At 41.4% G+C, this 15,330-nt stretch overlaps 1 protein-coding gene across 1 annotated transcript in view; it reads right to left on the reverse strand.

Moving 5' to 3' along the window:
• Nucleotides 1-396: 396 nt before the first annotated feature.
• The window catches only part of CHMP3 (charged multivesicular body protein 3), a 42,865-nt gene continuing 27,931 nt past the window's right edge, over nucleotides 397-15,330 (reverse strand). Inside the window, exons 4-6 of the mRNA XM_081592915.1 lie at nucleotides 8,697-8,818; nucleotides 5,144-5,258; nucleotides 397-3,693 (exon numbers count right to left, since the gene is read on the reverse strand). Coding sequence (XP_081449041.1) covers nucleotides 3,548-3,693; nucleotides 5,144-5,258; nucleotides 8,697-8,818 — 383 coding nt within the window. The 3' untranslated portion in view covers nucleotides 397-3,547. The remainder of the gene's footprint in view (nucleotides 3,694-5,143; nucleotides 5,259-8,696; nucleotides 8,819-15,330) is intronic.

Below are 15,330 nucleotides of genomic sequence, written 5' to 3' on the forward strand. Positions count from 1 at the left end.
TTTAAAGAGTAAGCATTGTTTGAGAAGAAAACAAAACAAATGAGTTGGTGGTGTGGAATGCTATTCTGAATACCCTTGAAATTTTTTTGGGGGGCACCAAGTAGAATCATCTGTGGTTAGGGTGCGGCGAGTGGGAGCTGGTGCTGAAACCAAGCCAAGGGCCTGAGGTTTAGAGGAAAACTTTTATTGCAGGTGTTGACACCACAGTTTCCCCTTCCAGATTGTGGACCCTTTAAGGACCAGAAGAATATCTGACTTACCTTGTTTCCAATGATACCCAACAAAGTATTGGGGGAAAATGGGATGTGTGGCCTAATAATGAGCCAACAGTGCTCTCTCCTTAGCCTGAAAATAGGAAAGGAGTAAAACCCTCAAACAATTAAAACAAACCAACCCTATATTTAGATCATTTTATTTGAATGGCTGAAAGAGTGGTTGTCATTATTCTGTCCATCCATGCACCTGGATAAACTCCGATTATCCACATAAGAACAAAAGTGCTCAGAGATTATGAGCATTCCTTAATTCCAAAATCACTCTGTGAATAAATCAGCCAGATAGATAAATGCAGTCATAAAACTCTATCCTGCCAATGTGTTGGTTCCTCTCGACATGACTTGTAGATTCAAAGCAATCCTAATCAAAATACCAGCAAGTTATTTTGTGCATATTGACACATGAATTCTAAAGTTTGTTTAGAGAGGCAAGAGACCCAGAACACACAATACAACACTGAAGAACAAAGTTGGAGGACTGATGCTGCCTGACTCAAGACTTAATTATAAAGCTACAGTAATCAAGACAGTGTAGTACTGGCAAAAGAACAGGCAAATATATCAATGGAACAGAACAGAGAGCCCTGAAATAGGCCCCCATAAATACAGTCAATGGATCTTTGATGAAGCAGTGAGGGTAGTACACCACAGCAAAGATCATCTTTTCAATAAATGGTGCTGGAATAACTGGACATCCACATGCAAAGAAATAAATCTCGACACAGACCGTACATGCTTTACAAGACTTAATCACAGATCACAGTGCGTGCATGCTCAGTCACTCAGTCATGTCTGACTCTTTTCGACCCCATGTACTGTATATAGCCCACCAGGCTCCTTTGTCCATGGGATTATCTCAGCAAGCATACTGCAGTGGGTTGCCATTTCCTCCTTCAGGAGATCTGCCCAACCCAGGGATCAAACCTGTGTCTCCTGCATTGGCAGGCAGATTCTTCACCACTGAGCCACCTGGGAACCCCAAATGTAAAATACAAAACTATAAGACTACTAATAAAATAACACAGAAAATCTAAGTGACCTTGGGTATGGCAGTGACTTTTAAGATCCAACATCAAAGGCACTATCATGAAATAACTGGTAAGATGGACTTCATTAATATTAAAAACTGCTCTGTGAGAAAAGCATGAAGAGAATTAGAAGACAAGCCACAGACTGGGAGAAAACATTTGCAAAAGATATTTCTGATAAAGGACTATTATCCATAGTATACAAAGAACCCTTAAAACTCAGCAATAAGAAAATGAACAGCCCAATTAAAAACGGACAAAAGTTCTAAACAAATATCTCTCCAAAGAGTATATACATATGGCAAAAAAGTGTATAAAAAGATGTTCAACATCATATATCTTCAGGGAAATGCAAATTAAAACAAGATACTGTTTCACACTTACTAGAACAGTCAAAATGCAAAACACAACATCAAATGCTGGTGAGGACATGGAACAGTAGAACTCTCATCATTGCTGGTGGGAATGCAAAACAATACCGCCACTTTGGGACTGTCAGCTTTTTACAGAACCAGACATACTCTTACCATATGATCCAGCAATTGTGCTCCCTGTTATTCACCTAAATGAGTTGAAATGTATGTCTACACAAAGACCTGCACACAGACATGTATGGCTTTATTCATAGCTGCTAAAACTTTGGAGCGACCAAAATGTCCTTCCACAGGTGAATGTACAGTGTAGTGCCTGTGAGCAATGAAATATAATTCAGCACTAAAAAGGACCTATAAAGCCATGAAAAATACATGGAGGAAACTTACATGCATATTACTAAATGTAAGAAGGCAATCTTAAAGGGCTACATACTGTAGGATTCCAGGAATAAACATAGTTCTGGGATGTGATGTGTCAATACATATAAGTGGGAGACTGCATGTGTCAGGGCAAGAGGTATTTATGGGAACTATTTTCTGCTCAATTTTGCTCTGAACCTAAAACTTCTTTCAAAAGAAGTTTACTTAAAAACTGAACTGTATCCTGAAGGTGAGATCAAGAGTAAGAGGACACTGCCCTGGATTGGAGTACCATTTTGCAGGATGAGAGGAAAAGGTCCTCACTGCAGCCCGTCCAATACATCCGCATTTCTCCATACAACCTACAGAAACCAACCTGGGGGACAGTGGCCGGGTTTTTTTCCTACCTGTGTAGGGCACAGAAGACATGGACCAGAGGGATTTGGGTTGAACCCCAGTTCTGCCACTTTATGATTTAGAGTATGTCACTTCAGCAAGCTGAGGTGTTTTCCTAATTTGTGAAGACTGAATGATCACTTATGTTCAACAGCTTTGTAAACTGTCAGGCCCACACAAATATAAGTCGGTACTGCTGAATGATTTAAAAATGTCACTTAGAAATGTGTGAATCGTTTATACTGCATGACTGCATCATGCCTCTCTCATTGGTCAGCTCCTGGCTTTGAGAAAGCACTGATATGTACGCCCATATCCCATACATCCAAGAAAACCAGCTTAACACAGGAGAAGGCAATCAGAGGGTGAAAGAGGCCTAACCCCACTGCTGTCCACAATCTGCAGTGGGAAGGAAAAAGCTGCAGACACAGTCACCTGCCTCAGGCCAATATAATCCAGCCACCCAGCCCACAAGACAAGGGGTCACAATTCCCAAGCATCCTTTTGCTTATACAAAGCTGACAAACACGGGAAAAGTAGCTGGCACAGCACCTTGTGGAGGCTGAGGAGCAGCGTCCACTGAGCAGAAGTGCTTTCTGCTGAGCTTCCGAGTCCCACATGCCCTGCTGTAACACCACCTCTTTTCATGGCCGACACAGGACATAATTTGGGACAGGAGACACCTTGCAAGTTCACTGCACCTGAAAATCTATGATAAGACCAAGTGTTAAAGCAGAAATTTATTAAAATCCATTTATATAGTGTTTTACAGACCAAAAAAAAGAGAGTACAGAGTCCTCAACATTCAGGCAATCAACTCTGTTCGCTGAAGTGCGTTGTGAGAAGACAAGACTTCTTTGCCCTCATCCCCTAAAAAGATAACTTCTATTTATACTCCTGAAAATGATGCATTTATTACACCACCTCTCAAGAACAATCTCACTGAATCCCAAAGCCTCTGCAGAGAGAGAAGAGAGATTAGCAGAGAACCTTCTCCAGAATGCAGTGTCTCACCCAGAGGTGTAGTGCAAGAGACACAGAAATGGCAGAGGCTTCAAGGAGAGTGCGCCCGGTGACGGGGCCAGGAGGAGAGCCTGCGGCCGGCTGGGGTGCCCTAGCTGCGGAGTGTGGCCAGACGGGACTGCATGGCCTCCAGGGCCTCTTCCTCCTCCTCCTCGTCTTCTGATGCAGCCATCGCTCCTATAGGTTCAGGCTCCGGGAGGGCGTCCGTCACCTTACTAGGTGCTTTGCCTAAGGCCCCTGTACAGAAACAGTACACAGGTCAACAAAACATCAGCTTAAGCAGCAGTCCCTCATTTCCTCTGTCCTTCATACCTGGTTCAGGTTGACAAGAAACAGAAAAGGGACAACAAAACAGCTGTTTTGGTGGGGTTACTGTGACAGACGTGCATGTGCACACCAACTTCTAATATCAAAGTCACAGTGACTAAAGATTCTGATCTTAAGAATTTTGATTCTGAAGCTCTTGATCTAAATCCCTAAACACTCAGTTCAGTTCAGTTGCTCAGTCGTGTCCAACTCTTTGCGACCCCATGAATTGCAGCACACCAGGCCTCCCTGTCCATCACCAACTCCCGAAACACTAGTGAATACTTAATTTTCAAGATTCATGAGGATGTTAAATATTCTTTCTCAGTAAAACTAAATTGTTTCTAAATCGTTACAAAATATTTTCTTGGAGCCTCCTTTCCCCCAATAGTTGAAAACAAATAAAAATTAAATCTAGTCAGTTTTGTTATTAAACATAAAACTCAGAAAGTCCAGAAGTGAAAATACAGTTTAAAAGCTTATGAACCATCACTCAGAGATAATTATTATTTTTATTTATCCCCCTGCTAGACTTTTTCAATAGATGTGTTTTTTTAAACAATAGTGTATTTCAGTAACAGTGCTTTCTTCACATATTATGAACATCTCTCCATGTCAATAAATACATCTCTGTGTAACAACTATGACATATTCCATTACTGTACATATAACACAATGGATTTAACCAATATTCTATTATTAGGCACTTAGCTTGTTTCAAACTTTTCAATATTATCAATAATACTACTACAGACATCCTTGAGCTAAATCTTAAATTACTAGAATAAGTTCCCAGAAGCCAATCTGTGAGCTCAAGAGCTTTGCTACTGCCAAACTGCTTTCAAGAAAGCCTATACTAGTTTAAGCTCCTGACAGCAGAATATAGGACCAAAAAATTCTTTACCTTTGTATTTTATAAAATATGGTTATAGATATTATGCTTGTTTTTCAAGTAGTAACTTGCATAATATAAAGTAAGAAATGAGGAGGCTTCCCAGGTGGCTCAGTGGTAAAGAATCTGAATGCCAATCAAGGAGACGCAGATCTAGAAGGATCCCACATGCCGAGGAGCAACTAAGCCCGTGCACCACAACTACTGTATGCCCTAGAGCCCATGCTCCACAACAAGAGAAGCCACCGCAACGAGAAGCCCACATACCACAACTAGAGAGTCCCCATGCTTGCCACAACTAGAGAAAAGCCTGTGGGCATCAACAAAGATCAAGCACAGCTAAATATAAAATAAAAGAAAATTTAAAAAATAAAGTAAGAAATGTGGAAGGGAGTTGGAATCTGAAGAAGAAGCTACTAGTTAATCTTGCGAATGCAGGAAGGATGGCCATAAAAGGAGAGGAGAAAGAGGAAGGATCTTGGGTCATACCTGCGGTGATTTCAAACAGAATTCTGTCAATTTCCATTTCTGCTGCTTCTTCCATTTCTTCTTGATCGTCCATGCTTTCAAAAGTGTCCTCTAACATCTCTTCTATGATCCCAGCCTAAATATAGAATAAACCATGTCACTTCCCACAAGTGTTAAATCCATTCCCCACAGATGTCCCTGTGGGCCCAGCGCACCAACCAAGCTCTGGTGCCTGTGAGTCCAGTCCACCCTTCCCAGGTCTAAGCCACAGGAAACACCACATGCTGTCTGCCCTCTCTGGAGGAAGCGAAAAGCCACAGGGAAAATGCTCTCCAAATTTAGTACTAAGGTTGGAGGGGGGCCTCTATCAGCAGAGTTTCACAGAGTAACTCAGATGATAATGCAGCATGTGGAGAACAACCTGCTGAGATGAGACGGTGCTGTCTCAGGAAGCATCTGCCCTGATGTCGCAAATCTATGAGTACAGGAGTTGAGACACAGTATCAAAATAGGCTGAAGTCACAGCAGACACTAGATTACAAATATCAAGAACAAGGTAGGACTCCATGGAACTCAGAAAAGGCCTGTACTTCAGCAGGTCCAAGTGATAGCTGCTGGCCCGGAGTCAGTCTGACGGTTCTGGCAAGGATCAGTCAATTCGCCAAAACCTGAGAGAACTGATAAGTCAACGTTTCTGGACCCAACAAGGCAGTGCCCGCACTCCCTACAGTGAGCCCCATGCCCAGCAGCCTGACACCAGCCAATCAGCCTACTTCATTCTCAAGACCACAGCCCCACTACAGACACAAGAAAATTGCTCTCTAACACCGGCCAACAGTCCCCCTTGCTGAGCAATGTCATGTGAGCAAGAGATCATATGCGGCAGCTCAAGCCCTTGCTCCACCACACTCAGGCAGGGGATGACCTTCACCAACCGTGCTGACGGCATCAGATTTAAAGCCCTCTCTCCTGCTGTCAGACCACTCAGGTGACTCTTAATGGTATGAATCTAGCTAGTTCTGTATTCTGTCCATGCTCAGACCCTTTTCCTCCCAACCAAAATGAACCAACAAATTCACATTCAAGGTTACAAGTGGAGCCCTCTGGCCTGGGAGAATGGATCTTACTGCTGGATCAATACATACTAACTTGGTTAAAAGAGCCCAGGGGAACCTGACTCTAACAGCCTTCCACATCCTGGAGGAATAAGTGGCCATTCATTTATTCATTCACCCAGCTAGCAACCATTCATTCACCAAATGTCTGCTTTGTGCCACAGAAAGCCCTGGATCTGGGGACACATGGAATGAGTAAGATTGTGTCTTTGCCCCTGATGTGCTGGGACCCCTGGAGAGGCATCTTTGTATGAATTCAGGAAATATTATCTACTACATACCTGCCTTCCTCCAAAGCTATATTGTTTTCAGTACTCAGAAACTTTTGTGGAAGAGATTCCAGATTCTAAAATCAAGACTCCATCCTCAGATCTCAGTGGCTTATGGGTCAGTGAGCAGGCATGAAGTCACTCCCAGAATGTCTGTGTTACCCAGCTCTAGATGGACAGACATCACAACGTGGGGTGAGACACCCACGTATCATTCTCAGAGGATACATCCCACTAACCTGGTTCCATTCTGATCACTGCTCAGGGATTTCTCCTTCTAAAGACCTCGGTTCTGGGCTTTTGATGCTGCCTTTCTTTTCTATCAACTTGCTTCTCCTGTTCCTCTCTCCTGGGCCCCAGAGCCCTGTTTACAACTCAAGTTCATACATCAAATTCCCTAGGAAGAAGGGAGGCAGCTTCTCTGCACAGCCGCAAATGAGAATTCTCAGGCCACGAGTTCAGAGTTGTGAAGCAGCACTGATGGGGCCCTCCTAACACCATGTCCTCTGACGCAGCTCAGGCCTTTGTGCTTCAACCCCAGACCTGTTCTCTCCTACCAAAGTCACTCAGTAAGTCACCTGGAAACTTGAAGACTCAGTTTCCTACTCCTGTGTAAAATAGGGAAAAAAACACCAACATCTCCAGGTGGCTGGAAGAACTCTTCAGGAGAGCGTGTGTGCTGCACCACAGGCGGGTGGGGGCTCAGTAACAGCACCCTCCTGAGCCCTGTCCATCCAAAGGCCACTGGTGCAGGTCCCTGCCAGGCCCTGGTCCTGGGGCAGCAGGTGTTTACTGCTTTCTATTTGTTCTCAGTTTCTTTATCTGGGCTTCCTTGGTGGCTCAGATGGTAAAGAATTCACCTGCAATGCAGGAGACCTAGGTTTGATCCCTGGGTTGGGAAGATCCCCTGGAGAAGGGAATGGCTACCCACTCCAGTATTCTTGTCTAGAGAATCCCCATGGACAGAGGAGCCTTGGAGGCTAAGTCCATGGGGTCACAAAGAGTCTGACACAACTGAGAGACTTTCACTTTCTGGTCTAAGACAGGGGTCAGCTAGCCACAGGCCAAACCCAATCCACTGCTGACTTTTACAAATAATGTTTTACGAGAACACACTCATGCTCATTTATTTACATATTATTTACACCTACTTTTAAACTACAAAGTAGAGTTGAGTAGTTACAACAGAGACCTATGGCCCAGGAAGTAAAAAATATGTTTACTATCCAGCCCTTTACAGAAAAACTTTGTCAACCCCTGGTCTTGAACCACCTGCCTTGCCTGCTTCACTAACACTCCTCTGGTACAAACGGAGGAACCTGGGTTTTCTTCTGTTTCCTTGTTCACCTCAGAGTCCATAATCCTGAGCTCTCCAAACTCTATAGACAGTTACTTCTGGGTCACCTTCCTCCCCTGGAGATCTAGATATACCATTGCCTCTTCTAAGGAAAAATGGCAATCTGACCCAGCCTCTGCTATGCTCGGCTCAGACGATTTCAGTGTTAACAGCTTCTGTTCTCCAGAGGAATGAATAAAGATGATGTGGTATATAAATACAACTGAATATTACTCAGCCATCAAAAAGAATGAAATAAGGCCATTTGCAGCAACATGGATGGACCTAGAGAGTGTCATATTGAGTGAAGTCAGTCAGACAGAGAAGGAGAAATATCATATGACATCCCTTATATGTGGAATCTAAAAAGAAATGACACAAATGAACTTACTTACAAAACAGAAAGAGACTAACAGACTTAGAAAACGAACTCATAGTTGTGGGGGGAAGGTCATGTACTCACTGCTATATTTAAAATGGATAACAAACAAAAACCTATTGTATAGCACATGGAACTCTGCTCAATGTTATGTGCTAGCATGGATGGGAATTGGGTTTGGCATAGAATGGATACATGTATATGAATGGCTGAGTCCCTTCACTTCACCTGAAACTATCACAACATTATTAATTGGCGACACGCCAATACATTTTTGTTTTGTTTTGTATTTTGTCTTGGTGTTAAAAAAAATAATAAAAAATAAATTAAAAAAAAAAAACCCACAACTTCTATCCTCAAAATCATTTCTGCCAGGCCACAATGACCTGTCCGCTCTCGTCCACACTGGCCCAGCCTCTGCCACTGGCTGACTCCTAGTACTCTGGAAGAGGACACAGGGTCAGCCCCAGGTCACCTTCATCATCTCTTTGGACAGCTCCCGCATGGTGGCCTGGATTTCCGGGATCTTCACAAGACTCTGCATGGCCTTCATCACTTCTGTGCTCTTCTGCAGGGAACCAGCCACTCGCAAAACCGCTGAAAGGCAAAGGTAACAGGATTGCTCAACACAATGTGGCACAGGATGGAATAAAGACAGACAAGCAAATCACAAGCTACTCTAATAAAAGTCAGCGGGAGTGGGCGGACTCTATTTATGTACCTGTAGACTGCATGACTGTGCTGGCTGACCGAGACTGACTTTGCTAAACTGGGTGCCACTTTGGCTACAATAGGTACAAATCCTTCAGGCACACCAAGACTCACACCTGAAGTCCTGAGTCTGACCCTGAGGGAACGAAGCTAGCTAGGAACGACTGTGACATCAGGATAAGTCACACATAGAAGAATGTCTCCAGGCCTTGCCAGGGCCAGACTGGAAAAGAGGCTTTAGGCAACGCAAGCAACGCTCCCCACATGCCAGTTGATGGATCGCGGCTGTTCTGGGAGGGACCTGCCACTGGTCAACAGGAAAATGAGAGAAAATGTGTGTCAGTATAAGGTGGTTACAGTTAGAAAAAATGTTCTATAGTCCAAGATCATACACATACTATATATTCTTCTTTTCAATATTCATTTATTTGACTGGGTGGAGTCTTAGTTGAGGCACACAAGATCTTTCATGCAGCATGCAGGCTTAGTTGCCCTGAGGCGTGTGGGATCTTAGTTCCCCAGCCAGGGATCAAACCTACATCCCCTGCATTGGAAGGTGGATTCTTAACCCCTAGACCATCAGGGAAATCCCTATATTCTTTAAAAGAAATCATGGTAGTAACAAATTATGATTTCTCCCCTCTAAAGTTTTTAACAGGTCAAAATAGAGTTATTCAGTTCAGTTCAGTTGCTCAGTCATGTCTGACTCTTTGTGACCCCATGAACTGCAGCACGCCAGGCCTCTCTGTCCATCACCAACTCCCGGAGTCCACCCAAACTCATGTCCATTGAGTTGGTGATGCCATCCAACCATCTCATCCTCTGTCATCCCCTTCTCCTCCTGCCCTCAATCTTTCCCAGCATCAGGGTCTTTTCAAATGAGTCAGCTCTTCACATCAGGTGGCCAAAGTATTGGGAGTTTCAGCTTCAACATCAGTCCTTCCAATGAACACCTAGGACTGATCTCCTTTAGGATGGACTGGCTGGATCTCCTTGCAGTCCAAGGGACTCTCAAGAGTCTTCTCCAATACCACAGTTCAAAAGCATCAATTCTTCGGCGCCCAGCTTTCTTTATAGTCCAACTCTAACATCGATACATGACTACTGGAAAAACCATAGCCTTGACTAGATGGACCTTTGTTGGTCATGCTTCAAATCTGTTTTGAAATTTCATGAGACTTAAATGTTCTGAGAAATCCCTCATGTTCATCTGTTTCCCAAAACAGGGCCCCCCAGCTACACTGGGAACCACCACCCATCTACTTCTGTCTGAATCCAGCCTCCAGGAAGTTGTTGCAGCTAAGGAAAACAAGGGGCAAGGAAATGGATGACCAGAGAAGTGACCATCTGACACATGAAGCATTGTAATTTTTCTACAGGAGTAAGAAATTCACTAGCTTCAGAGAATATTTCACTTCCCTTGCACTCTTAATTTCCTGAGAAAAGGAAAGAGGTAGTATCAAGAATCTGTATGGCTAAAATAGGAATGAATTATGCTATTATAATGACATAAAAAAGACAAATTCTAAAGTGAAGTTACTACTGATTGTTGTAAAAAGGTAAATGATGGGAGGAAGATAAGAAAGGTAAAAATAAGGCAAATTCCACATAGTTTTGTTTGAATGATAAAAATTGGATGTCTACACAGGCTGATGTTTTATCCTAATTTGCATCCTGAGTCCATATCCCAGACAGAGTGGCTCTGGGATGGAACATGACATGTGTTCAATCAGCTTTTTTGAAATAGCAAAAATAAATGGAACAGAAAAACATGGTATGACAAGTGTTAAGTTAAATACTGAAACATCTGTATTTTGAAAAAGGTATGAATTACCGATTGCTAAAAGAAATAAGAAAAGGAAGACTCAATATAGTGGGGAAAAGATGAAGCAAAACTGAACTTAGAAACAAAACTAATTCCAACAATATTTAATTTGATAACCAGTCAAGGACTGGTGAAGTGGATTTTTAAAAGGACAAAATAAATGTATGTGTACCCTGGAATCTCAAAACCAAAAAGCTATGAGAAAAATAAGAGACAGGACCAAAATATTTTTTATGTTACACAAGGAAAAAAAGCACGTGTCAGAAAAAAATTATTTTATAAGTAAACATAGTTATCCCCACAAGAGAATGAGAAAACAAACCAAAAGCTGGAAGAAAAGATTTTCATCAGACATTTATGATGAAAAGGGTTGTGGTCTAACATATATAAAGAACTCTTAAAGCTCTTAAAGTGTCATATTTACCATCGATGATAAATATCATCTATATCATATTTATTATCTAATATAAGTATCTATATTTACCATCAATAAGGAAATGAACAACCCAATTAAAAGCAGGCAGGATACCTAAACAAGCAACTCAGAGAAGACATACAGATGGCAAAAAAAAGCGCACATAAAAAGACGTTCAACATCCTATGTCATTAGGGAAATGCAAATTAAAACAACAATGAGGTACCAGTACACACCTATTAGACTGGACAAAACCCAAAACACTGATATCAAATGGTGGTGAGGATGTGGAGCAATAGGAACTCTCAATCATTGCTGGTGGGAATGCAAAATGGTACAGCCACTTTAGAACAGTTTGTCAGCTCCTTTTACAAAACTAAATATACTCTTAACATATGATCTGACAATAGCCCTCCTTGGTATTTACTCAAAGGAGTTAAAAACTTATGTCCACACAAAAACTTGCACATGAATGTTTACAAGAACTTTATTTATAATTGCCAAAACTCAGAATCAACCACGATGTGGCTTGCAAGTGAACAATAATGGATAAACACAGTGTGGGACATCAACACAGTGAATATTATCAGCACTGAAAAGAAATGAGCTATCAAGCCATGGAAAAACATGGAGGAAACCTTATATGTATATTACTAAGTGAAAGAAGTCAATCTAGGACTTCCCTGGTGGTCCAGTGGTTAAAAATTCACCTGCCAATGCAGGGGACATGGGTTCAATCTTTAGTCTGGGAAGATTCCACATGCCATGGAGCAACTAATAAGCCCATGCACTGCAACTACTGAGCCCATGTGCCCTCGAGCCTGTACTCCACAACCAGAGAAGCCACTGCAATGAGAAGTCTGCGCACTACAACCAGAGAGTACCCCCTACCAGCTGCAACTAGAGAAAGCCCATGTGCAGCAATGGAGACCTAGCACAGCCAAAAATTAAATAAATAATAAATAAATATTTTTTAAAAAAGAAAATCTAAAAGGCTACATACAGTATGATTCCAAGTATATATGACATTCTCAAAAAAGGGAAAATTATGGAGACAGTAAAAAGATCAGTGATTGCCAGGAGTTAAGGGTGGGAGGGATGAACAGGCAGAGCACAGAAAATTTTCAGCTGTATACATGTCACAGTAAAATAAGAATCTCCAAAAATAAAAAGGTTAATATTCTACAGAAAACATCAAGTTAGCATTATAAAAGCTAGCTGACATTTAAACTGAGAAACGTCGTCACAGTCACATAGAGGGGGTTGTGAAACACACGAGCACTTCATGCTTACAGCTCTTCGTGCTTTCGATGGTGGCTATTCTGATTGGTGTGAGGTGATACCTCACTGTAGTTTTGATTTGTATTTCTCTAATAATGAGAAATGCTGAGCATCTTTTCATGTGTTTATTGGCCTTCGGTATGTCTTCTTTGGAGAAACGTCCGTTTAGATCTTCTGCCCACTTTCTGATTGGGTTGTTTGATTTTCTGGTATCGAGCTACATGAGCTGCTTGTATATTTTAGAGATTAATACTTTTCATTTGCTATTATTTTCTCCTATTCTGAGAGCTATCTTTTCACCTTGTTTATAGTTTCCTTTGCTGTGCAAAAGTTTTTAAGTTTAATTAGGTCCTACCTGTTTATTTTTGTTTTTATTTCCACTACTCTAGGAGGTGGGTCATAGAGGATCTTGCTGTGATTAATGTCAAGAAGTGTACTGCCTATGTTTTCCTCTAAGAGCTTTATGGTTTCTGGCCTTACATTTAAGTCTTTAATCCATTTTGAGTTTATTTTTGTGTATGGTGTTAGGAGGTGTTCTAGTTCCATTCCTTTACATGCAGCTGTCCAGTTTTCCCAGCACCAACTTACTGAAGAGGCTGTCTTTTCTCCGCTGTATATTCTTGCCTCCTTTGTCAAAGACAAGGTGCCCATAAAGCTTCTAGTAATTTAATATAAAATAAGTCATGGGGATGTAATGTACTGCACAGGGAATTATAGTCAGTAATAATGCAATAACTTTGTAGGGTAACAGTTATTAGATTTATTGAGGTGATCAAGTTGTAAAGTTTATAAATGTCAAATCAGTATTCTGCACATCTGAAACTAGTATAATATTGTATGTCTATTATACTTCAATAAAAAAGGAAAAAAGCCAATCCCAAGAGGTTATTTACATATGGGCTGATTCCATTTATATAACATTTTTGAAATAATAAAATTATAAAATGAATGTGGCAGCCAGGATGGGAGGGGAGTTTGGGGGAGAATGGATACATGTATATGTATGGCTAAGCCCCTTAGCTGTTCACCTGAAACTATCACATTTTTTGTTAACCTGCTATACCCCAATAAAAAATAAAAAGTTAAAAAAAAAAACCAGATTAGTGATTGCCAGATATAAAGAGGGGGTGGGGGTGGGAGGGAAGTGGATGTGGTTATAGATGTGCAGCGTGAGATATCCCTGTAGAGATGGAAACTGGAAGAATTCTAAAGCTTGACTGTATCAATGCCAACCTCCTGGTTGTAATACTTACTTTAACTCTGCAAGATGTTACCATTGGGGGAAAATGGGTAAAGGGTATACACAGAATCTCTCTGTATTATTTCTTACAACTCCATGTATGTGAATCTACAATTCTCTCAAAAAGCTTAATTTAAAAAAACCCTCAGAAAACAGTATATAAAAACAAAGCAACATTATGTTACCATGCCTGCTAGAGATACAAATGAAACACACACACACACATAAAAATATAAGTTCTGCTACAAATTATAACAATAACCAAATATGGAAACAAAGCAGCTAAATATACATTTAGCTTCATAATCATAATCACTAATGGAAATATTCTGAGTCTGATCTCAATAATTAAAGCAACAAAACTACAAAGCTGTTTCCACTTATCACAGGTTCTTGTGGCAATTATAGCTAAATTTAAATAAATCAGAAAAAATTAAATATTAAAAATGGCATCAACAGCAAAATGCAATTCCCTGAGAGCAAGGGCCCAGGGGATCAACACACTCACAAAAGCCATCTTAAACATGGCAATTATAAGCAGAATGAACAGTTATAAGAAAATATGGAGTCTTACAATGACATTTCACAAAGTTAAGTTAAAGTTACAAAGTGTCCAACTCTTTCTGACCCCATGGACCGTACAGTCCATGGAATTCTCCAGGCCAGAATACTGGAGTGCATAGCCTTTCCCTTCTCCAGGGGATCTTCCTAACCCAGGGATCGAACCCTGGTCTCCCACATTGCAGGATTCTTTACCAGCTGAGTCACCAGGGAAGCCCACTACAGGGATAGATAAGACTTAAGATTCCAGAGGGCGGACTACCTCCAGTCACTCTCACCTAACGCCAACCATGGGCACTCACACTACACTTACAGCTGAGTAAAATAAGTATTCGTATGAATAATGACTAAAATCAAATATAAAACAAATGGAGACAATCAATTCACAAGGGAGATGTTTTTCACCCTTAAAAATTTTTCTGTTTATATTGTATTTTGTTTGTGCAAAGGAAAAATATTTCATATGAAAAAGATGAAGCTCTACAGAATTTGAATTTATAAAGTTTCATCCCCATTAAACTCTTAACTCCCCATTCCCCTCTCCCTCCACCTCTTGGCAACCACCATTCCACTTTCTCTATGATTCTCACTATTCTACATACCTCACAGAAGTGGAATCACATAGCATCTGGCCTTTGGTGACAGGCATACTGCACTTAGCATAATGCCTTCAAGGTACACAAAGTTGTAATGTGTCAGAACTTCCTCCTCCTTTTTTATATTCGAAATATTTGGCTGTACCCTGCGGCATGTGAAATATTAGTTTACTGAACAGGAATTGAACCATCGCCCCTGCATTGGAAGGCAGAGTATTAACTACTGGACCACCAGTGAAAGTGAAAGTCGCTCTGTTGTGTCCAACTCTTTGTGACCCCATGGAATTCTCCAGGCCAGAATACTGGAGTGGATAGCCTTTCCCTTCTCCAGGGGGTCTTCTCAACCCAGGGATCAAACCCAGGGAAGTCCCCAAAACTTCCTTCCTTTTTAAGGCTGAAGAGTAGTCCACTGAACTATATATACTATATTTTGCTTATCCATTCATCCTTCAGTGGACAACTGAATTGTCTTTACCTTTT

Source organism: Giraffa tippelskirchi, chromosome 4 (genome assembly GCF_054371585.1).
Source record: "Giraffa tippelskirchi isolate mGirTip1 chromosome 4, T2T-mGirTip1v1.2.pri, whole genome shotgun sequence".
NCBI lineage: Eukaryota > Metazoa > Chordata > Mammalia > Artiodactyla > Giraffidae > Giraffa > Giraffa tippelskirchi.